A 24,423-nucleotide genomic window follows, 5' to 3' on the forward strand; every position below is an offset into this window, starting at 1 on the left:
TACATATACTTGAGGCCGTATCCTACATTTTAACTACGCATATTTGTAAATTTTATTGGCTATTTATGCACTGCGCGCTAATTTTTTTTTTTTTTATTTATTTATTTATTCACTGTACATGACAACAGTAATTAGTATGTTGTCAATACTTCCTCACTTCGGTTTTACGAATTGACTTCCGGTAAATACGTCGATTTTGGACTCCTACTTAATACGTACCTAACAGTGTCATGTTATCACACCAAGCAATTAGATCGTAACATTTTACGAATTAACATGTGAATTTCTCACAATTGGTGGCACTTCAATTATTCACGGCCTGTCTGCTTCCAGGTCATCACACAAACAGTCCGGATAATTGACAGTTGAAAAGCATGCTCAAAAGCAAGAAAGCTTGTGATTGGTTATTCGAGATGCACTGTCCAATCAGAAGCGAGATTTAATCCTTACAAGACAAAGGCAAGTGCTGTGATAGGTTTGGGACCGTAAGACAATACGCAAAAGACAATTCTCATATTTGTATAAATAGGGCTTCGTTCTGCACACGCACACAAATGAGTATTTTCCACACTCGATGCCAATCGGTTCCCAAATTAGTAAAAGGATAAAATATCAGTGATGCTAACTAGGGATGGGCAAAATCGGTTTCTGGAAAAAACGAAATATGAAAAACCGATATTTCGGTTTTCTCCAAAACTAGTTCGTTTTTTCACAGAAACAGTTTCCGGTTTTCTCCGGAGAACAACGAAACAGTATTCTGGTCAGAAGTAGAACCAGTTTTGAGAAAACTGAATCCGGTTTCGATGAAAAACTGAACCGGTTTTGAAGAAAACCAAAACCGGATTTGATGAGAAACCGAACTGGTTTTGGAGAAAATCGAAAACCGATTTTGAAGAAAACCGAAACCGGATTCGGTGTAAACCGAACCGGTTTGGGAGAAGACCAAAAGTGGTTTCGGCGAAACACCGTTTTATTGAAAATTTGCAAATACCAGTTTCGGTTCTCCTAAAATCCGGAAACCGAAAAATTGTTTTTTGTGCCCACCGCTAATGCTAACTTAGCCACTTTTACCAAACTGGATGAAAAGAAAGATTTTATAATAGTTTTTTTTTTTTTTTTTCTTGCGAAGATGAGAGTATAATATCTGTAGCAGTACAGTGATGGTAGATTATCATAATTCTGGTCGTAATATAGCATTTAACGTCAGAGAATTATTCTCAATGTTGAGGTCTGACGATCCATGTCACCAGATCAGGATTTCTTTGTGGTAATCTGTACTGAAATTAATAATAATATGCAATATATCGAAACACAAAGTGATTTAGGAATAAGGAGCTCAGTCGTTTGGTTCCCTTTTCTTTCTGTTAACAGCTGCTTACATCCTTATTGTCTTTACTATTGAACTGTAACATTTTTACGCCTTGTGTTTCACATACCTGATGAAGGCAATAGAAATGGGCGATGATTATCATCGTCATCGGTATTCTGCCATTAATGGCAGGTCACTTGCCGTAACTGAGAAGCATCCATGCTCCACGGTCTTCCGCTAATCTCTTCTTTATCACCTACGATCTCTCTGTTTTGATATCGTCCATTAATTGTAGTCTCCTTCGCCCTCTCCCTGTCTTTCCTTCCACCATACCCTCCAGGACGTCCCTCATGATACAGTTCCTTCTTAGCCAATATCCCAACCAGTTTCTCTTCTTCTTAATAATATTTATTTCTATCACTCTCTCATCCGTTTTCCGCTCCACCCAGCAAATTCTTTCCATTCTTCTCCACACCTACATTTCGAAAGCTTCCAGTTGTTTTTGATCATTTTTGCTTAATGTCCATGTTTCTGACCAATACAGTACAATACTCCACACGAAGAATTTTATGATTTCTTTTCTCAACTCTGTTTAAATTCATGGGCGAAATATTGCTAAGTTCTCCTGTTTACAACATGTGCATATAAATATGTATTTATTTATTTGGTATTATTATTATTGTTATTGATAACCCTAGTATTCACCATATATATATATATAGGTTTGACTTTTTATTTTATAAAGCATGTAAAATTCACGAATTTGCCTTATCACGTCTTCGATTTTTAATTGTAGATACATCTGGAGCATCCAGTGAAACAGTTTTGCCCTCAGGGAGCGTCCCTGCAGCTTCAGCCTTAGTGAGCACCGTTTCCTTTAATGCTCCTATTTGCATGACTTTCCGGAGCTCGTCTGCAACATTGGGAGCTTCCACGAAGCGAACTTTGGAGGCTGTTCTCTCACCGGAGCATGTGAGACGTAAGTCATACAGTACTTGATACTATGTACAACTTGTAATTTGTGTACTAATGAGACTGTGGGCAAGAGTTAGGTAAGGAAAGAACGTAACCAACTCTTCTTCTTCTTCGTATTAAAAGGCTAAGCCTTGGCTTTGTAGCCACAGTTTCCTATTTTTAGCACCCCTTTTCAACTCCTTGTAGGAATTACATCCCATCTCATTGATCATATTTGTAAGGCACGGTGTTCTCGGTCTCCTTTCCTAATATTTTGCCTTCGAAAATGTTTTAGAAGAAAGTATCATGTCTAAGTAAGTGACCAATGAGTTTTGCTTTACGTACTTCTATTACTTTGATTACTTGTCTTTTCTCATTCACTTCTTAGAGTACCATCTTATTGCTGTTCTTTTCAATCCAGCTAATTCTGGTGATTCTTCTCCAAAACCACATTTCCGCTGCCTCAAGACAGGCTTTCTCCTGTTTCGCTAACATCCAGGTTTTGCATCCATACGTCAAAACACTCTACAGAAATGTTTTTATAAATTTCTTTTTAGTGTGGAAGTTAATATGCTTATTGAGGAGAAGGTTCTTGTTCTGAAAGACTTTCTTGGACAGTGCTATTCTTCTCTTTATTTCACTAACACATCTGTTGTTTTCTTCTGTATTGTTGCCGAGATAGCAAAATTCGGCCACTTTCTTGAGTTTGTCTTGTCTTCACTTTTTTGTCGGCTTCTTCCTTCACCTCTCTTCTTATTTATAATCATGATTTTGGTCGTCTTGGTATTTATTTTTAGCTTGAGCTTAGACTCTGAGCATTGTATTTAGCTCGTTTTCTGAGTATGCTATTATTGCGATATCATCGGCAAATCTGATGCATAACCAACTAACTGCTCATATTATTAACCAACTGCCTGCTTCCTATCTACACGTGTAGGGGGATGAATGTTGGAGCAAACAAATCTCGAAGCAGACATGAAAATTTACTACAATATAGAAGAAAAGATTAAAAAATAATAACACAACTGAATTTAATGAAAGTAGATTACAAATTTTGTTTATCGATTTATCAGACATGCTGATGAATAACTAGGTACTCGTTGAATAAGAAAACTGTAAGAAAGAAGGGAAATGTGTGAGACACGTGCAGCTTAGTCGACATCGTGTCTAATCCTCTAAATTATAGGAAGGTGTGAAATCTATTAAGTTCTGTTATGTAAAATGAAGCATTATTTTTTTTCTAGAGTATATTACGAAAAATAAAATAATCACTGGGAAAAATGAACGTGTTGAAGTTCGTTTCGAGAATTTTTGCTTCAGTTTCGGGAAAATATTTTGGCTTTTTCGGTCTGCAATGCCTATATTATTGCTCAAATATCAAATATTTCCACCTTCGATTTGTTTTTCTTTTTTCAAACTAAAGGATTTCATTAGAATAATTGCATAGATCTCGTGTTTCAATAAAGGTTTCACTTTCTTCCTTTTTGTTTTTAATTACTTTATGTTCAGGTCAAGGACAAGCTCCACCCATGTGTAGAAAGGATGCAGCCGCCAGAAGTATGAACGAGCTTATGCGAACTGAGCAAAAATTCGAACAAATTGATCCAGTGCTCAAGAGCAGAAATACGTGAGTGAAATTGATTCGCATGTTCTTGGATGCTATAAATACATTGCATGCGATTACATCTGGAGAAATGGAAAGATCATTTTTAAGTATTTTTCAAACATCATTTGTCAGTTAACAACTTGGGCGCTGTGTTCAAAAGAAATTGATGGATGTTATTGCCAGAAACTCTAACTACAATTGAAGACATAGGAAAACATCTTCAAGGGTTCAATTTCAACTTGCCAGAAAATATAGATACTAAACTTGCACCTCTCTATAAATGTTATCCAATAACACATGTTGATGCTAACAGGTCATTTTGTGGCTACAAATGTCACAAACTGACACCAGAAAATGAAGAGAAGCATCTTGTGATATATTGTAAGCCTAATTACGGAAAGGAGTAAATCCTTAAAATTTATTGTTTTTTTCGGTGGAAACGTGTAGAAAAGTGAGGCTCGTATTATTTCGTGTAAAGTAAATGCAGTCTAAAATACAAATGCTAAGAAAAACCAAAGATCGTGTTCTCATATCACTATGATTATTTTAGTCTCATAAATTGTGTTTTTTAAAATGTTACGAATATATAAACTGTCATAAAGATAAATTCTGAAGAGAAGTCTGTAAAGGGTAAATTACATTTTCACCTTCAAGACTTTGTCACAACTTGCTGCATGTTTGAAAACGTTCTTTTTTATTACATTGTTAGTGCACATTTTAATACATTTAACAGCATAGTTTCATGCATATTTAATGAATTTTAAGTGCATAAAAATCCGATGTCTAGTCATCACGTAATACAAGGGGAGATAAATTAATAAATGTTATATACTCCAGTATGAGAAGGACGTTGAAAAATATTAGTTCCTAAAATTCCTATTATAAAAAGTGACATCTTCCAATGAATGCCGTGGTGGTGTGCTTGGTGAGGCGTTTGTCTAAGTGACCGGCTCAGGTTCAATTCACTGTAAGAGCAAGAAGTTTTTTGTGTCCTCGTTCTAATGCAGCTCAAGGGTTTATTCATATTCAGCCTTTGTAAAATGGGAAATCTGCGGGTGAACGTAAGCGGGTCGTGGTTCAGAAGTCTGGAGGATGTGAAACTTCATCTCTACACAACCCGTCGAATTTCTATGGCTTGTCCGGATTACAAACGTATTTCTTACCCATTACATCTTTTACTAAGTTGATCAATCCATTGATAGTGTTTTGTGTCGTAAAGTATAAGTCTGTTATTTTTCTGTTTTTCACTGTTTCATATTTTTCGTGATTTTTTTCTTTGAGAATACAACAGGCTGCTGCTCAATCGTAGTTTCAGTAATCAGTATGTGAAACACATGCTTGGGAAGTTCTCTTTGGAAATCATGTGGGGAAAGAGATCTTTAGGTAGATCAAAAGGGTGGAAAGATAATATAAAACAGAATACAGCATTTGTCTGTCAAGTAATGAGACTGGCCTTCGCGCGGCGCTCCGGTCACCAGCAGCGCGCTTCCAGACGGGGAAATTTGTGGTGAGAAATCTAAGCTAAGCAACGGATCGGGCGGCAATCGTGTCCAAACTCTGCTACAGTTAGAGTCACGAGTGGCGCAAAAGCTGTTTTCGAGTTTTTGTCACGGCACAAAACGTGTAACACCATTTTCTACAACGCTGGAAGCTCTACCAGTGACAACGCTCCAGCCCACATCACGTTCGTCGTGACCGCCTACCTGGCCCAGATGTGAGTTTTAACCTTGCATCCACCGTACAGCACCGATGTGAGCCCATCAGACTTGTTTCTGTTCTCAAAGCTCAAGAGAACCCTGAAAGGTCACCGTTTGGACAATGTTCCTGCGATCCAATGGGCTGTCACAGAGTCTCTTAAAGAGGTTACGACAGCTGACTTCCAGGAAGCCTTGGCAGCGTTGGAATCGCGTTGGCATTGGTGTATCGACGCCCAAGGAGACTATTTTGAAGAATTTTAACAGTATGTACTGATCGGATCAATAAATTCATTTTACTATACCCAGTCTCATTACTTTACGAACAAACCCTGTATTACGGAGTTAGGTAAGAATCCTACTTATACACGTAATTATTCGTTGATTCAATTATAAGAACGTAGGTACTATTTAGGGACTCAGTGGTAACCTGTAACCTATAAGAAGTTGTGTAACCTGGAAGAAAATAAAAAAAATGTATCTTTAACCCTGAAACCTGAAAATGAACCACCACAAAAGAAATAGTCTTCAACTAATTGTCTGTTTTATTGTTTACTATGGTTTGGAATAAATTGAATCTACGGGAGTGTATCAAAAAGGACTTTACAACTTTGTAAACTCATATTGATGTATTCATTTATCTTACAGACATGGTTTTGGTGTTTTGTAGCAAAATACACCAAGTTGTGACTTACGTAGTACATCAGTTCCGAAACAAGCCACCGCAAGCGCTAGCGGCAGTTGCAGCAAAGATAGCTGCCTTGACTGGTCCTGAAAAGTCTTTATTCTTCTCGAATTATTTATTTATGTGAATTCTGTCGAGGTTTTCTGTCATTCTTCATATGTCCTAATTAGTATCAAAGCACATTTATGTTCAGTATGATCATTCTCATTTTTGAAGTAAGTAAATTGAAGCAATATAGTTTAAGTTTCAATTAAATCGTCAAAGTAGTTTTAAACCTGCAAATTGGGTGGATGCTAGCGACATCTATTGGCATCAGGAAGGCAGGTACCTCAGGTAATTACATCCATTAGCTTGACTGCGTGCTATTGGGAATTATCGATACTCACGGACTGACATATTTTTGTATTTTAAATAGCATAGTGATGTTTGAAATTCTATGCTTGTCCATCCTGTAGAAGCGATTAAAGTATTATTGTATTTGCCTTACTTTTTCAGCGGCTGTTTGCCGACCTGCTCCCGATCCTCGTACTGTAGAATCCGTTCCTGATCTTCTTGGAATTCCCGGAACAAGTGCCAAACAGGGCGCTAATATTGATAGTCAGAGCATTGAAGATCCGCAAGCTGCTCAAAACTTATTTGCAAACCAGCCAACTAATCCTGGTTAGTAGATTTTTTTTTTAAAAAAGAAAGACATTACTACATTAAAAATAAATAAATAAATGTCAGTGTTTATTTGGAATTTATACCCATTCCCGATGTATTTTAAAATATTTTTATACAAATGATTGAAAAATGGTGACGACATTTATATTATTATATTAAATATGCTTTTGTGTCAGTGTTTCTTATGATTCCGTCTAGATAACTGAAAACCAGTTGAAACTGCATTCTTTTGTTTGCATTTTCTCCAATACTAAAAATTCTTGTACTGGTCCAAACAGGAGGTTCAGAAATTCAATTTACCAACGAGTTTTCCATGACGTCATCCCTAATACGTGACGGGCTAAATGGTCATCGATGCCGAGAGCCCGGAAATCTAAAAATCCCAAATCCTGGAATTCAGGACTTAAAATTGATGAACAGTGGAATAAAGTGTTAAGGAGCCTTAAAGATTGAATATGTTAATTGTGCAAGTTATTTTTTTAAATTCTGGTATTATTTATTTATTTATTCTATACTATGTATTTAGCATTCATATTTAAGAATTATTTGTGAAGGTTATTTTGTAAATTTAGATATATAGCTGTGTCTGTACACGTACATGGGGTCAACAGGGAGGGAAAGTGAATTAGAGATTTTTGTTTCTGTTTTATATTCTGGTTTTGTGATTGAAATTGATTGGCCGAAGTAGCCTATGGTAGCCAATCAGCATTCAGGGATTGTTTCGTTGCCTCTTATATTTGTCATTACTTGTGTAATCATAGTGTTTGATGAAGGCAAAGTAGATACTTTATGAAACTGTTACACGTTAATAATTCTTCCAATAAAAGTATTGTTTTGCTCAGCCAGTAGTTTAAATCGAATTTAAGTTTACTAAAGCAAAGATTGGACAATGGGAAATGAAACATGCATTTATGAAATATGCAGAACATCGCTTGAGACTTTTTTTTTCGAGAAAATCTTCCGAAGAGAAAATTATCCCAAGAATAAGCGACCCCTTGTTGATTTTTCCAGGATAAATTAATTATGCCATATTGTCACGTTATTAATGAATATTTATTTATGCGATACGAACAAAATCACTTGAGTCGTTTTTGTGATAATTATGCAAAAAAAAAAAAAAAAAAGTCGCTATGAAAAGTGAACTACCCACGTAGATTTTTTAAATGAGAATTATGACTTACACGACAGTATAGGGTTGTTAATGAAATATTGAAAACTGAAATATAAACAAAATCGTTATATCTGTTGAGAAAATCACAAATTTTGATTTTTAACCTTCAGTAAATTACCCTTGTTTTGGAGATAGAAAGGAGATTTTAAAATGGTATGGACGCGTGGAAGGTACAGTATACCCTTAGGTAGTTGCTTTCGTGATTTTCTTCAATGCACGGTTGTCTACACAGTTGTAACATTCAGTACATTAGTAAAATAAAAGAAATATTCCACTGTCAAATACGTCGTTATTCGCAGAGTCTTTAATCTGTGAAAACGTCCTAAGGTACCTGAGGGGGTACGATATAATCCCAGGCGCCTACTTACCTTTTTCTTTTTTTTTTTTAAATTCTGTTCCTTTTTTTATGTGAAGTGCACATTTTATGGGATAAGATTTAATAGCATTAATCTTTGTGGTCTACTAACAATATGCACTGGTCGTGTGCTTTTCGTTTGTGTCATAGCTTTTATACAGAAATATCGTATGAAGTAAAAATAACTCGTATTCGAAGACTTCATAATGTCCGTGATAATGGTGAAGCTAGGCGCTTACATTGGTGTGGATTTTTGCGAGAACCCTGGCCAAAACAAAGGTGTGATGAACGCATAATGAAAGTGAAAACACTTCACAGTAAATGCCAAAGAAATATGTTTGTCTCACATGGAAACTGTTTGTGATACTTCCTTGAGAAGCGAAAGAAAGAATTTCTGTGTGCGTATATCAGTTTCAAAGGTTACTGAAGTACGACTGCTTGTCTTGATTCTTTGTTTTATTTGTAGCGTTACTAAATGTGAATTTCTTTCATAAACCTCTGTTTTGATTATTGAAATAGTTTTGAAAAAGGTATAATGAAAAGAGGATATGAGTTCGACTCCTTTCAATAGTAATTATCATTACTACTATTACTACTATTACTTTTACTATAACAACTAATAATAGTGCATATATCACAAGTAAGATGTTAGGTTTTTATTACAAACTTAGTATGAAGCTTAGTAAAATTGAAAAAAAAAAAAATGAATAAAACTCTCATATTCCAATAATTTATTACTGTAAAATCAACCTTTAACATCTTGCGTTCCACTGACCTCCATGTGGATGTCATAAAATACTCCGTTACAAAATACCAGTGATATCCATGCGGATGTCATGAAATGTATCCTTAGTCGTATTAATCTTGGAGGTCATGATTTTTTAGCTGATGCAAGGAACGAATTAGTTCTGCTGTTTCTCCTCAGGTGACAGCACTTGACTCATTCCGGTCAGTGAAACATGAAGCAGAGTAGAAATACCTTCAGAACATCAAAATTTCCCTTTCTCAGCCCAGATGTTCAACAATGCATTTTTTATCGGTAATGTGAATGGTCTCCTCGCGTATGTATATATATAATATATATATATATATACGTCTCTCTCTCTCTCTATATATATATATATATATATATATATATATATGGGAGGCGGGCATGTACGATTGTACAAAAAATTATATTCATTGAACTTTATACAATAACTCTGCTCTATAGAACGGTCTGGACCGTCTTTTAACAGTAAATGAAAATATGATATTACAGCACGCACATAGGAAAATGAACCTGGAACGCAAGAGGTTAAAAATACATATTCACGTGTAATATTTTATCTGTTTTTCCTATTTTGATTACTCATACGTACTTGTAGAGTTATATCATTTTTGTATTTCCAAAGCAGTGTTTTTGTATATTACTTTTGTCATATGTTCATGATTTTTGGGAGAAAATTTTAACTTTTTTTTTTTACCCTAGAAATGACATGCTAATTTTATAACGAATCATGACAAGATGAATCTCACAAGTGTTTCAGTTACTATATACGCAACTACCTGCAGTTGTTTGTTTCTGTTTTATTATAAATCTGTGTCATTTTTGCTAGCAACTATACTCCTGTTTACTAGCGTTAGAAGAAAGTGTTAACACATGAAACGTGCAAAGAGTAAACAAGTGACTGACCGGATCGAGACTCGAACGCGGGACCTCCGGCATATTGTGCCGATGCGTTAACCACAACGCCGCCCAGTGGCATAGTGGTTAACGCATCGGCATGGTATACCGGAGGTCCCGGGTTCGAGTCTCGATCCGGTCAGTCACTTTTTTACTCTTTGCACGTTATTGAATTCACATCTATAGAGGACATGGTGTGTTAAAAAATCGGTTGTTTCCTCTTTCATTAATATCTATATGTTAACACACATCTTTGACATACTATACTTTTATTTGTGTAAAGAAATATCAGCTAATAACACAAATATAACGTACATTTTCTAATATTTTTTGATGAACTACATTTTTCTTTTTAAATATGATTCAGTGAAACGTAAAATTGATCATTCACTAAAAGTTTTTAAAACTTTTTTTACTATACACAATTTCACACATTTGTTTTGGTAATTTGTTGTATGTTTCTAGAAAAATACGTTCAATATATATTGTAGAAAATTCCCTTTTAAGTTTATTTTAGTATATTTGGTTTAGAGGAACCTATTGGGAATAACTCAAAGAAAGCTTTTCATTTCTGTTGACGTCGCACACAAATTCTACTTATCTTGCTGTGTCGTTTGGAAGTATTCTTTTTGCTAGTGTCACACATACATTCAAGATATTTAAACAGAAAGAAGTGATCAAGTCACACACATCACATTCTTGTTGTTAGTTTAATAAAATGCTATAAAAAAGAAAAAAGTCAATAACTGTAAAGATGGGGTTCAAACTGATAATCTCAAAGGTTGTATTTTTGATACAAATACCGCAAATATTTTACACCCATCCATTTGAAACCTTTAAGGTCAGTTTCAATAAACATTATAACAGTAGTATAAAATGGCAAACTTTTGTAGGGTAATGAGATGTGAACAGGAAAGAGTGCTATGATAAGACATCTAAAACAGAAGAAAGAAAGAAAGAAAAAAAAAAACGATACTCATCACTTTGTATTTTCGTCACCCATTGAATTGGCGAAATACCATGGTTCTTTGCTATTCCACTTTTTATCTTTAATTTTCTTCCCCTATGCTTCTTGCTGTAAAATTGGTTTAAAACATCTGAATATGGATTTTGTACATCCCTTGAAGGGTGACCCTTTAAAAGTTGTTATTGCTAATGGATATAAATAACAAGGGTATGGATGGTGCAACAGGATATGCGGATTGTTAATATCCATAGTTTTTTTTCATCAGTGTTTCTTTCAGGCATGTTTTTGGGAGTCAGCCTCCCACCCCCGGAGGAAATAAGGTAAATACGTGCCAGAATAGTACCAGCAGTGGGAGATAAATAATTTCAGAATATAAATAAATAAACATTTTAATACTGCTGCTTATAAGTGTTCTAAAGATCGTACTGAAGCTTTGCTTTATATATATTCAGAGATTAGGTGGTACCTTGTATCTGTAATGCCAACCTTGAGAAGATAAGTTAGAATTGAACGTCTTGTTGCATGTACTTCAGAAAAATGGAAGACAAGTAGCTGTAGGCTTTGTTAATACGTAGTTTTAGATCGACGCCCGGCACATGTTTTCTGAAAGAAACACTGTTCATCATATTGTCGGTCCTCAAATATGACTATATTGTTCTCTACAATACTTTATTACTTTTCTTCATGTAAATTATCATAACGACGAATAAACAATACAACATGTTCTACATTAAGCTGTAGATGCACTTCTTATACAGGATGTCCCAAAAATAATGGCGAAAAATGGAACCACAGATTCCTGGCTCCGAAACCAGAAAAAAGTGCATATGACATACTCTGGAAGTGGACAGGGACGGAGCTACATAGCTCCGAACATGAGGGGAAACGAACTTCACACCTGCTTACCGGAATAATGATAGGAGCTAGGAAGGGGCTCAGAAATCCCCTTCTGTAGAACTAGATGTTTTTCATAAGATTTGAATTCCCCATGTTAATTTTCTCCGAAGTACACTTCACCTCTCCTGTAAAATATTCTTTAATTCCCACACTATCCCTGAAGTTAGTACAACCAATGTAGGCGCGCTTTGCTTTGACCACCATTTTGTCATCATCATGGATAATAATTCTTTTTGTATGATTTCCATCTTTACTGCACCGTTTCACTACCCCTAGCGTACAGACATTCAGTGAATCGCTAAATGACATATGGAGAATCTCTGACGCAGTTATGTAATATGTGTTTAACAGATCAAGCCAATATAATTTTTATGTATTTCTGAACCCCCTTCCTAGCTCCTATCATTATTCCGGTAGGCAGGTGTAAAGTCCCTTTCCCCCACATTCGGAACTGTCTAGCTCCGCCCTTCTCCACTTCCGGACTGTCATATACACTTTTCTTCTTGCTTTTGTGCCAGGAATCTGTGGTTTCATTTATCACTATTACTTTTGGGACACCCTGTATAGCTTTGATGCTGAATGGAACGCTAAACTTCACCCTGCGAACTAAATTGCTGAATAGTGTAAAATGTTTTGTTTTTTAACAGTGTTCAGATAGACGTATTTAATTTTGAAAATAGTAATGATGATTCATGGGATTTGTGAAAGAGTTTTGCATTTTCTTTATAGTTCGCGTCACCCGAATCGGCGTATGACATCAGCCAATAAACTCGCAGTGCGCTGTTACCAAACCTGCAGGGAGGAATGTAATCATTAATAATTGTCCACAAATACGAACGAAATCAATTATGAATGATTCGATTATCCCCTGAAGGTTTAGTAACAGCGCAGTGCGAGCTTATTGGCTGATGCTACACGCCAATTCGGGTGACGCGGACTATAGTTTGTTAGTTTATTCTATAAAGAGACAAACGTAAGTAAGCCTAATGCAAAATGCATGTATTCTATCTAATTACTTTTATATTCTTAATTATTAGTTATGCCTGGAGCCTCTGATTTGTCGTGTGTTGGCGTTAGCACCAGTGGTACAGAAAAGGAGTCGGCTTCAGAGCCAGCTACGTCTGCTAAACGTAGATTTCACCAAATGCACTCGAATAACTCACCGCGAGGTAAGTGTAATAAAAGTGAACGTACTAACTTACTATATTTACAGGACCAAAGCCAAGGTTTTGTTAAGAGGAGGACATAAATGCTAGCCTCAAAATTAATGACCAATTATCAGGTAGCAAGCTTGGAGAAGTGGTTGTTTATATCCATTATATAAAGTTGTATTTCGTTAAATTTAGGTTTCAAAATTCCTCTTTTGTGAGTTATGAGGTACCAAAAATATAAGGGGAAAATATTGAGGCGCCGTCGGGGTCATTTTGATCTCTCTCTCTCTTTTTTTCTTTTTTCTTTTACACACACAATGGAAAGTTAAAAGTGAAATTTTCTGACTTTTTCTAAAATACATTCAAGTATATTGTGGTAAATTTTCACATTTCTATCTTAATTATTAAAATAGATAATCATAGATATACCTAGAACAGCCAATAGGGGTCATTTGACCCTGGTAAGAAAAATGACTAATTTTCAGGTAAACGTAAGTTTTTCAATTTCCGATGACTCATCGTTGCTTTCTAGACCCAGCGAAACACGCACCTATTATCATGATTATTGAGAGGAGAACAAAAACAAACATCATGTGACCTTGTTTGATGACTCATATCGCCAGCAATTTCCGCAGCAGTCTTCGTGCAGCTTTCGACCACTGTGCATTTTTCGTACATAAGTTGCAGAAAGGATTGAGTGTAGAGAAGTGCCTTACCCTTTTGGAACAGTTAGATTCATGTGACAGTGGTGACGACAGCAACGATGAAGATTTTTGTGTTTCTAATGTGCATTTTCAGAATGTGTCATCCTCTGAAAGTAGCGACAGTAATATCGAACTAATAAGGCGTCTGGTAATGCGACTTCCTTTGGTACGCGCAGACAAGGACTTTCAAGCAGACGTGGTCGTGGGTAAGTACAAGGTAACACTGTGCTTACTCAGCCTACAGGTAGCAGTGACAAGAAGTACACATTATCTTGTGGTATTGTTTGGACTCGAATAAATCTTAGCAGCACCGCTTCCACTACAGGTTGCACGCCATCTCGCAATATTGTGACAATTGCAAGTGAACCAACGTGTCGTCGTAACATTGGGTCAAATTCTGCTTCAGCATGGCGTTTGATGGTGAATGAATGAATGGTGAAACACATTCAAACATGTATTGTTGCCGAAGCACGACGTAATTTTGGAGATGACAGCAACTGGAATATAACGCTGGAAGAACTCGATGCATTTTTCGCCCTGCTGTGTGCCCGTGGTGTACTAGGCCATTCAAAACTGTGCTGATGATTTATGGAACAAGAATTGGGGACCACCTGTGTTCAAAGAAACAATATCACGCAATCTTTCCGTGAAATTGTGCGGCATCCCAGATTTGATGTGCGAAGCAGCAGAGCTGAGCGCCTGGCAACTAATAAATTTGCTCTCGCGTCTGAGACTTGGAGCAAACTCATGGAAAACTGTTGTGTTACAATCCTGGACCAGAAATAACCGTCGATGAAAAGTTGTTGCCATGCACATCAACTATGTATGTACAGATGTATTGGTGCAGATTTATTCAATACATTACAAATAAGCCGGACAAGTTTGGGACCTAATTCTGGTTAGCAACTGGTGTAGAATCCAAATATGTATTAAGTGGCTATCCCTATTTGAGCAAGGATGAAGACCGACCAAATGATGTACAACTGGGGAGAGTGTGGTGCTAAAATTACTGCAGCAATATCTAAATTCCGGACACAACGTCACTTTTTTCTTCTGTAAAACTTGTAGATGAACTTTCTACGAATAAAACCACAATTGTTGGAACGATGCGTCTGAACAAGCGAGAATTACCTCATATTGCTCTTGACACAATACCACGACATTCGATTCTTGCACTGAGAAATGAAGACAAAACACTAACAGTATATAGGTGCAAGGGCAAAAACAATGTGGTAATTCTTAGCACCATGCATACTAATGTGTCTACAGACGACAGCCCAAAGAAGAAACCGAACACTGTCACTACAATGGCACAAACTGTCGCGTAGATGTAGTGGACCAGATGCTGAGGAAATACACTACAAGATGTGTGGGAGGTGCCCTGTTCAGATATTTTACAACGTCATTGACATTGCCGCACTCAATGCTTGGATACTTTTCAAAGAATCATCGGGCTCCAGAATTTCACGCCGAGAAGTTATTCTTGCACTGGTGGAAGAACTACGTTCTGATGCTTTGCGCAAGAAATGCCCTCTGATTGTTTCAGTGCCCTCCACAAAACGGAAGAAGTGTGCCTTTCAACTATGCAACGGACAGATAAGACTTCCGCTAGTTGTAAGGGATGCCAGAAACTAATTTGTGGTAAATGCGTTGCTGTGACTCTTAAGCGTCCACACTGTTCAACTTGCGCTGATGCCTAACGAGCTTTGGAACATATTGTGTGTTCATTAATAGTTTATATTCGTGTGTATCATACTCATTTTGTAACATCTTGAGTTGTAATTTGTATTGGGTTGAGTCATATCGCATTCTTTTTTATTTTTTAACTTTGGCTTTCTTACTTACACAGAAGCACGTTGTGAAGCAAGTTAAATCTTATATATTGTCTTTGTCACACACAAAAAAATGTAATTTGCTCTTAAGGTATGAATTTCTTACGGGGGTCAGAATTGACCCCCCATTGGCGGTTTTAGGTCAATACAAAATCCAGCTGTTCTAGTGTTTATCTCTCTCTCTCTCTCTCTCTCTCTATATATATATATATATATATATATATATATATATATATATATATATATATATATATATACTTGGGAACCGTGCAATATGCCGGTACGGAGCGAAGAACTTGTAGGAACTGCAAAATGTTGCATCACTTTGCCCACTATTGTCGATTCAAAAAGAAAGAAAAGAAATGCTCAACCAATAAATGAAATATGTGCGGATTCGAGGAATGATCGATTACTACTTCAGACTCAAATGGAGGATGAAGTAGTGTCCAACGCACTGTATGACATCTTTGATTCAGGTTCCACTGAGTTCTAATACCGTGGTATCAATAGATTTAACCGAACATTGGAGACAAATTATTATTATTATTATTAATGGTAACTATTTCTGATTATTAGGAAGTCTTATATTTCATGTTATTGTTTTCATCTTTTTGGAGTCAAAACCCAACACAAGTACAAAGCCCAAATAACAAAGTATTACAAAATATCCTCAGTTTTTAGAAACTAAGGAAATAATGGATTATCAAAGACAGGCAGAATTGTGATTTAATTGTCAAACAGTTTACATTCTTCCGCATTTTTTTTTTTTTTTTTTAATTCACGCTTAGATCTTTTTATGAAAACACAAATATTTTCAGGAAAATATGAGCTACGTAATATAAATAAAACTTCTTTTGTTTAATTTGAACACATTTGTTCACATTCAGCTTGCCGCATCTTGAAATACTGCTTAGAAATCTCTCACTATTGGAACGTAAATGATGGTCAGCAAAATACCAGCCCTGAGGTTTCCTTGTTTAGAGTTCTTCCTGTTGTATTGCTGATTGGCCTCACACAAAAGTAAAACGTTAAAATAATATTACCAAATTTGTGATGGAAGTACTGTTCATCGTATATACGAGTTTATTAATTCCACACTTTATTTAACACGCAAGTAACCATCTATTAATTAGGTTACATTTTAAAATATCGACTTAGTATGCACAGAGTGTTGTACCTATGTACATTGATTTTTATGACAAAGTACGTAGTTTTCTCTGCATATGATATTTTACAGGCTTTTTTCGATATTTAGGGATAGCAGGAACCGAAAGTTGCTGTTTATAAAGGTTTCTCGCTTATGATAATATTTTGCACGATTTTCACTAAAATATTTAAAGAATTAATAATTATTAACGTGCCTTGCTGATGAACTCTCAAGTAAATACATGTATAGAATAGTTTAGTGGTAGAGCGCTTATGTCTGGTGCATGGAGTCCCTGATTCGATCACCGGCAGCGCTTATGTCTGGTGCATGGAGTCCCTGATTCGATCACCGGCAAAGTAAGTTTGTGATGGACACCATCGTGCCCGTGGATTTTCTTGGGGTACTGTCGTTTCCTCCCACTTGCTCATTCTACCAATTCCTCCATCATTCACTTGTCTGAATCATCGTCTTCCTTAGTATAAAGGCATATTCGTGGAACGTTAAACTGAAATATTTCATTTCATTTCCTCCGCCACTTGCACCACAGTTGCTCAACGGTTCTGAGTGACAATCCGCTTTAATGCCCGGCAGGATCTGGCACTGAGGGTTTCCTTCGGACCACTGTTCGATGTGGTTTTACTGTGAGCCTTATATGTCATCAGCTTGGACATTGTCCCTCGCGACACATCTAACATACTTGCCACTTTCGTCACGCTCACACCACATAACTAAGCGCCAATATTTGCCATGTTTGAGTATCAGAGTGGTTATCCATTTTATACTATTACCGTATGCTTAGTTTACTGCACATAGCCGTTCTACTGCTCCATACGTAGCACGGAGTTTACTGTAACACATCACCAACGCCTCCCTGCGGTCGTCACCTGATCATTTCGAACTCAGATATCTGATGTGTTTCCAACTCCAGATGTTGCTATTATTTTGATTACAATCTGTATATATAATATAATCAATAAATCAGAGGTATTGAAGGAGAATGTCACTTACAATTCAGGAGAGTGGCCTAGGGTACTAGTTCCCCCATACCTACGAAATTCCCCAGTGGGGTTAAACATACGATTCTGCTCAATGTGAATTACCAGTAGTTTTTGTAGTACTTTTCACCCTCTGTATATTGAAATTCCACCCGGTGAAAATCGTCTGAAATCATCACTGGTTTACAGTATACGCAAAAATTTCGTTTGAAGATGGCTTTACATCGGGATAGAGCTTTGAATATTATTCTAAGAAATAGATTTTGTAGTTTATCCAGGTATAAAATAAGAAATGAGTAATGCAAATTCAGCAGTAAATACGAACAGTTCACTAATTTATTTATTTATTTTTGTTTTTCAGATACAAACAGTCGTCATGGTTCCGAAGATGGCAGGAATGGTACTAATGTGAAGGTAAAATGATTAATTTTCAATAGCTCTTTCTGAAATTTAAATAAACCACAAGGATTGGTCAAATTGAAAGATAACATAGTACCAATTAGAAGTACGTGCCGCATGTTTGATAGCAGAAATCTATATGTTGTCTCAACCTCATGAACCCTTCTTCAACAATGTTAGATTAGTTACTTACAGCTGTCATTAATAAGCTTATGACTTAAATATTTCAGAAGAGATTTGGATCCGAACAAGTGATTGGGAACACAGGCGTAATTTCGAGGGTTAATTTTGGGATCCAGACTGCTTATGATATGTTAGTCTTAATTCTGTAATTGCTATATATTACAGATCTCGTTATCTTTTAATTTGTTCAATCCTCGTAATTAGAATTGTTCTACAGATAGTTCTATTTATTTATTTATTTATTTATTTATTTTGGATAGTGTTTAGTTTCTCCTTAACAGGTTTCCTAAATAGTTTTAGTTAATCTTACTTATTAACTTTAGCAAAAAGAATGACCCAATATCTCACCTGCGAAAATGCGAAATGTAGCAGGATTTTTTTTTAATGTTGTGTACTTAAAATATATATGAGCGGTATGTTAGATGAGCATTCAGAAATCGATGGAAAGTGTATCCAACTAATGTACTTACTTACTTACTTGCTTGCTTGCTCTCTCTCTCTTACAAGAACAAATTTAACACCAGAAAACATTGAAACAATCCTTACGTATTATATCCGTAAGTAAACTGTGAACACTAAAGTTAAATTTTTCTATTGCTTGCTTGCTTGGGACAGGGTGGGTCTGGTAGAGGATTCACCTCCGGTGCTTGGGGTCTCTGGTTCGATCCCAGCTCGCTCCGTGTGGAATTTGTGGTGGACAAACACCGTGCTTATGGGTTTTCTCGGGGTTCTCGCGTTTTCTCCCACTTTCTTCATTCCACCATTTCATTCATTTCAGATAATCACCGTCTCCTTGAGCCTAATCAGCATAATCGTGGGACGTAAAACTAAAGACTTCATTTCATTTCATTTTCTTTCTCTTTGTGTGTGTGTGTGAGAGAGAGGGAGGAGAAAAGCAAAACTCACTATTAGTCGGATGCAAACACAACTTGTACGGACGCGAATAGAGGTAAGAAGCGGGAGGAGGGGGATAATGATGTCATGCAATGTATGGAACTTGTTTTAACTGGCAGATGATTGGATAGTAACCATTCTCTGGACACACTACGCGGGAATGTTTTCCTCGATGTTGAATCCCGAAGCGAAATTTTCATCCTTTTTCCAGCATACTAGTGTGTCTCTGAACTTTGATGTCGAGGTCCGACTGTTTTCGATGAGTTGTTTCCCAGTCATTGGATAGGTAAGAGGGATCCTATTGGGTAGCCGCTGCAGTTCCCAGATCGTACGTGTCTTGATTTTATACCTTTGGTGACATTCAAAGTCACTTATGAAAGGTGAAAATTGACAACTTGCTCCATCTCAAGTGACACACTATAAACACTGTTTCTCTGTGTACCTTCAGGTGCTAAGACGAATTCAAGAGGATTGGAAAGAATGATTGACGTTGTTGTATCCTGCAAAAGAGAACCGTCATATTGAGCACATCGTGTAGGATGGCATTTCCTCATTTACACGAATAATAACTCTAACAAAACTAAAGCTGGATCAGAAAATACTTATATTTGTGTTTGGTTACTGAAACGATATATTACATGCCCCTCGTCCTATTTAAAATTTTGGACTTGAATCCAAGATGAAGGGTCTCATAATGACCGACATGGTGGTACTACACTCTATTAGTGCAGCATCCTTCTCATTACCCTTTCCCAACCCAAAATACTGTCACATTTTCTCCAACCGTTTGAATTACAAGGGTGTATCCTGACTTCTGTCTCACCCTGTATTATAACTATAGTTTATATAAAATACTAGCATATGCCCCGCATGTTGCCACGGCCAATATTTTTTTCATATATTATCTCCCTGCGTTCCAATCCTTTTCATCTTCAATATTGACTGCAAGTGAATCAGACAAATACAATATCATTGTTCTTTGCTCAGGAATTTCGGTGATCTGGTGAGAAAAAAAAAAAAGCCTTCCATTCCTCTCATAGGGTTTCAGATTCAAGATTGCCACATTATGAGTAATTAATACATTTTGGCGAGACTTTCACTGATATATAGCTTAGAATAGATGTTAGCTTGATAAATGACTACTTTTGGAGTTTCTTTCAAAGAATTCCTTCTGGCAGAAGGGGGTATTTTTACATTCGAGGAAAAACTAATAAGTGTTACACATGTTGATTTCTGGTCTTCAAAAAATTCTGGAGGCAGGGAATCTCACCGTCTGGCGTAATATCTCCGAACCAACCGTCCCACAGTGGAGTATTTGCGCTGAAAACCTGGCCAAAACTCTTTGCCCTGATATTGCAGTGTTAGTTTTGAATAAAAAGGCTATATTTAGGTGGGGAAAAAGAACAGTTTACACATTATAAATACTCAACACTATAATTGAAAGTGAAGATAAATAATATATTCTTAAGAAGCTAAGAATTTGTAAAGTTGAACATGAAAACATACATTATTGAATCAACATGCACTGTTATTTAATTAGAAAATGGGTGCTAGTGGAAATAATGGAATCTTTTCGCATCAAAAATAAGTTATTATTTATTAATTAAAATAACGTACACATGATTAATTAAATACATACAAAATGTGTTTGAAAGAAATATTGTGTTGTACGAAATGACATTTGAATAAATTTTGCAAATCGGAACTGGAAATTAACGATATTAAACCTAATAAACTTAATTGGCTTGAAGAACTTGAGAAATAGTTTGTAAACAAAAACGACAAACAAACATGTACACCTTGTCTCAAAAAGGTTGAGCGCATTCTTTATTGGTGTTTTGAGGCAAACATTTTCTAAGTCCAGCTTCGGGTATCTTCGGGAAAAAAGTAAGCCAGGTTCGAATCTCCAAGCCAGCCTTTGCAATCGGGAAAAAGTTTGCAGATTTGTTTTTCTTCTTTTAAATATAATAAGACTTGTTACCAAGTGTTTAAAAAAGCAACATTGATTAAAATACTTAATGATACAATATTTCGAAACCTTTTTTTTTTTTTTTTTAATGTCAGCACATGCTTGTTTGTCATTTAGCTCTCCATACGTAATGCAGGGGTGCCCACAAGGGGGGGGCTATGACGCAAACTGCGTCATTGAAATATTGGGGGGGGGTAAAAATCTATATAAATATGTTTGACGGGGGGGGGTAAAAATTAATCGAAAAGATTTTTTTCATGGAAGAATACCTATGGATAGACAATTGCGGGGGGGTGCGTCATGGACATAAGGGGGGGTGGGCACCACTGCGTAATGGAACATTTAAATACGTTAAAGAATCTTTCCATATGTAAAAGAATGCTCAAAGTTAAGAAATAGAACACAATTATCACCTGAGTACTAAAATAAAAGTCAAAGTAGAACAGAAACAGCGTTTGTAATGGATATGAATGTCATAATTATTTTGAGATCCGTTATACATCGCTAGAAGCATAGTTCTAGAAGTTCTTACGTTAGCTCATTGGTAAGATGTCGGATTTCAAATCTTAAGGTTGAGGGTTCGAATCCCGTCTAGGTTAGTCCTTTTTTTTTAAATTATATTTGCATGAAAAATTATATAAAATAATTACATTAGAATACATAAGTTGTGTATATATAACATAATCATTGCAGAACATAGTAATTATTATGTTTAAAATATAACATCTGAGATAATTTTCACAGTAGGTCGGTATTATATATGAGGATGTAAATTCAACTTAAGAAACTCGTTCAATAGCAATAAATAAGTTATGTAGTGTATTTATTTGCATCTATTTGTCATACAGATGTAACTTCTCAATATTCTCATTACAGCATGTCATTTACATTCGTGAAATACAATATATTCCTACGGATATAGAAAGTGTATAAACAGAGTATCCAAAGTCGTATCCTGCTCAAGACACATAACTTTTCCCGATCCCCTTAACGTCACGGGAAGAAACACAAACTCTCTTTAGAACGGAATGTCGTTACTTAGAGTCTCATTCGAATACGTTGAATATGCTTTTGTATATTCATCTCTCCCTCTCTCTCTCTCTCTTTCGCTTTGTTTATGTGTGTGTGTGTGTGTGTTGCGGAATATCCCAAGTTGAATACAACATTTGCCAAGTATATGAGCATCATTGTCATCGAATACCAGAAATTGAAAGTCGTGTTTCTTCAGGTTGGGTTTGCGTGTTCATGTTAGCTCACTGGTAGAGTACGGACTTGCCAATAAAGAGGTCTTGAGTTCAAAGCCTACAGCTAATAATCATTCTTTTGTTAGTAGGATTGCACAGAAATCGGATACAAGGAGTGGTTTACTTCTAGAAATATTTTCAGAAGCGTTTAGGTAGCCCTGAAAAGGGCTGTTTTCGGGAGTTAAGGCGGGGACATTAATATTGTGTCCAAGACCCTTCTGAATTTATTACACGCTCCATTCTTCTGGGCATGGAATCTATTACATGGGTGACAAATCTATCTCCTTCCCCTACCTCCAGCCATGCTTCGGAAACAAGATGCCACAGGTCACCCTGAGTTCTTGGTGGATCTGCCTCAGGCCAACTTTCCCTTAGAGTACGCTTCACTTCTGCCCACATATTTTCCATGAGATTGAGGTCTGCTCCACGAGCGGCCAGTCGATTAAATCAATCTCAGGATGCCCTGCGAACCATTCCTGAATCACACGGGAAGTATGTATTGGCGACTGGTATTGCTGGAACTGAATTACACCATCAGGCTGAAATACTCGTACAGATAGCACCATGATATTACTGATAATGTCTAAGTACTGAGCATTGTCCAGATGTCCTTCAATTCTATGAAGCTGTCCTGCTCCGCGACTGGAAATTCAACCCCAACATAAAATAGATACATGGCCACTGCGATTGCAAGCAGCCACATATCCATGGTCATATCGGGTGCCTCTCGGACGATACACAAAACGGCGTCCCTCCTTTGATGTTGTGAATATGGATTCATCTGAGAAAACTACGTTTTCCCAATTGAGACCCACATTCGCCTGTGCAAACGCGAGACGGTAAATTTTGTGGTCGTCTGAGAGTTTTTCCTTCACGGCAGCAACACGGCCACGTAACCCAGCATGACGAAGCCTTCGCAGAGCTGTATGCTTTTTACCAAGACAGAGAGAAACTTCCCTTAGCTGTCTAGACGTCCTTAGTGGGTCTAACCGGGCTTCGTTTACTAATCTCGCATCTTGGGCTTCGGTTGACACATGCGGACGACCAGGAGATCGTAAATTATCAGTCTGACCTGTAGCACCATATTTCCGAATCCATCGCCTTCCTGTAGAGGCCGGGACACCTACTCGCCTGCTAGCTGCAGTTGCAGAATAACCTTCCAACTCCCATAAAGTAATTACTGCTGTACGTGTATCCTTAGTTACCAATGTTCTGAGCTGTGAGAAGGAAGCAATAGGTAAAATCTAGTACCTGACGTGTGATTGGTTACTTGCACGACCCGCCTATTGTGGGGAACAGCGTTGCCAGATCTAGCATAATGATGCTAGATCTAGCATAATTTGCATGTCTCTAGCATCTAGCATCTTGCTTTTAGCATCCTGCCCAAATCTAGCACAATTTCAGCAACTTATCAAAAAGCCATAAAACCTGGAGATGAGAAAGAAGTTGGTCGTGGGAAGAAAAAGAACGGCAGAAATGTATCCTCTTCCATTGATTCATACACTCGGTATACCATACAGGCAGTCCTATTTTCCGAAGTAAGTTCGGAACGGCTTTGGGCTTTTTTTTTTTTTGTGGCTCCACCCAGGGTTTTCTAATCCTTTAACTCCGAGGCATGGGCGGAGCTATGGGGGCCATTCTCCCCCCAACTTTTTGACAACTTCACCATCTTTATTTCTGAATTCATGATCATATTTATTCCTGAAATGACAGCTCCGAGACCGACCAAAAATCTGCCCCCCCCTTCCCCAGCAGACGATTCCCAACTCCGCTTATGCTGCGAAGTAATTTTCTTTCAAAATATGTAAACAAAAACTTTGCATTCATTTATACGATATATACGCCATTGAGTCTGGCAAACGACTGCAGTAATTTAGTTGAGTTAAAATTTTGGTGCGTGAAGTATTGAGTTCTATCCATGCATTCTTGCTCTCTGTG

General features: G+C 36.8%; 1 protein-coding gene across 3 annotated transcripts in view; it reads left to right on the forward strand.

Annotated features, from left to right (window-relative positions):
• LOC145674422 (uncharacterized) overlaps positions 1-24,423 on the forward strand; it is a 77,772-nt gene that overhangs the window by 18,599 nt on the left and 34,750 nt on the right. For all 3 annotated transcript variants that reach the window (XM_081744454.1, XM_081744456.1, XM_081744457.1), the window contains exons 4-7: positions 2,106-2,288; positions 6,744-6,908; positions 13,005-13,136; positions 18,158-18,210. In XM_081744454.1, the coding sequence (XP_081600580.1) occupies positions 2,106-2,288; positions 6,744-6,908; positions 13,005-13,136; positions 18,158-18,210 (533 nt within the window). The remainder of the gene's footprint in view (positions 1-2,105; positions 2,289-6,743; positions 6,909-13,004; positions 13,137-18,157; positions 18,211-24,423) is intronic.

Source organism: Thermobia domestica, chromosome 17 (genome assembly GCF_964235325.1).
Source record: "Thermobia domestica chromosome 17, izTheDome1.hap1.1, whole genome shotgun sequence".
Taxonomy (NCBI): Eukaryota; Metazoa; Arthropoda; class Insecta; order Zygentoma; family Lepismatidae; genus Thermobia; species Thermobia domestica.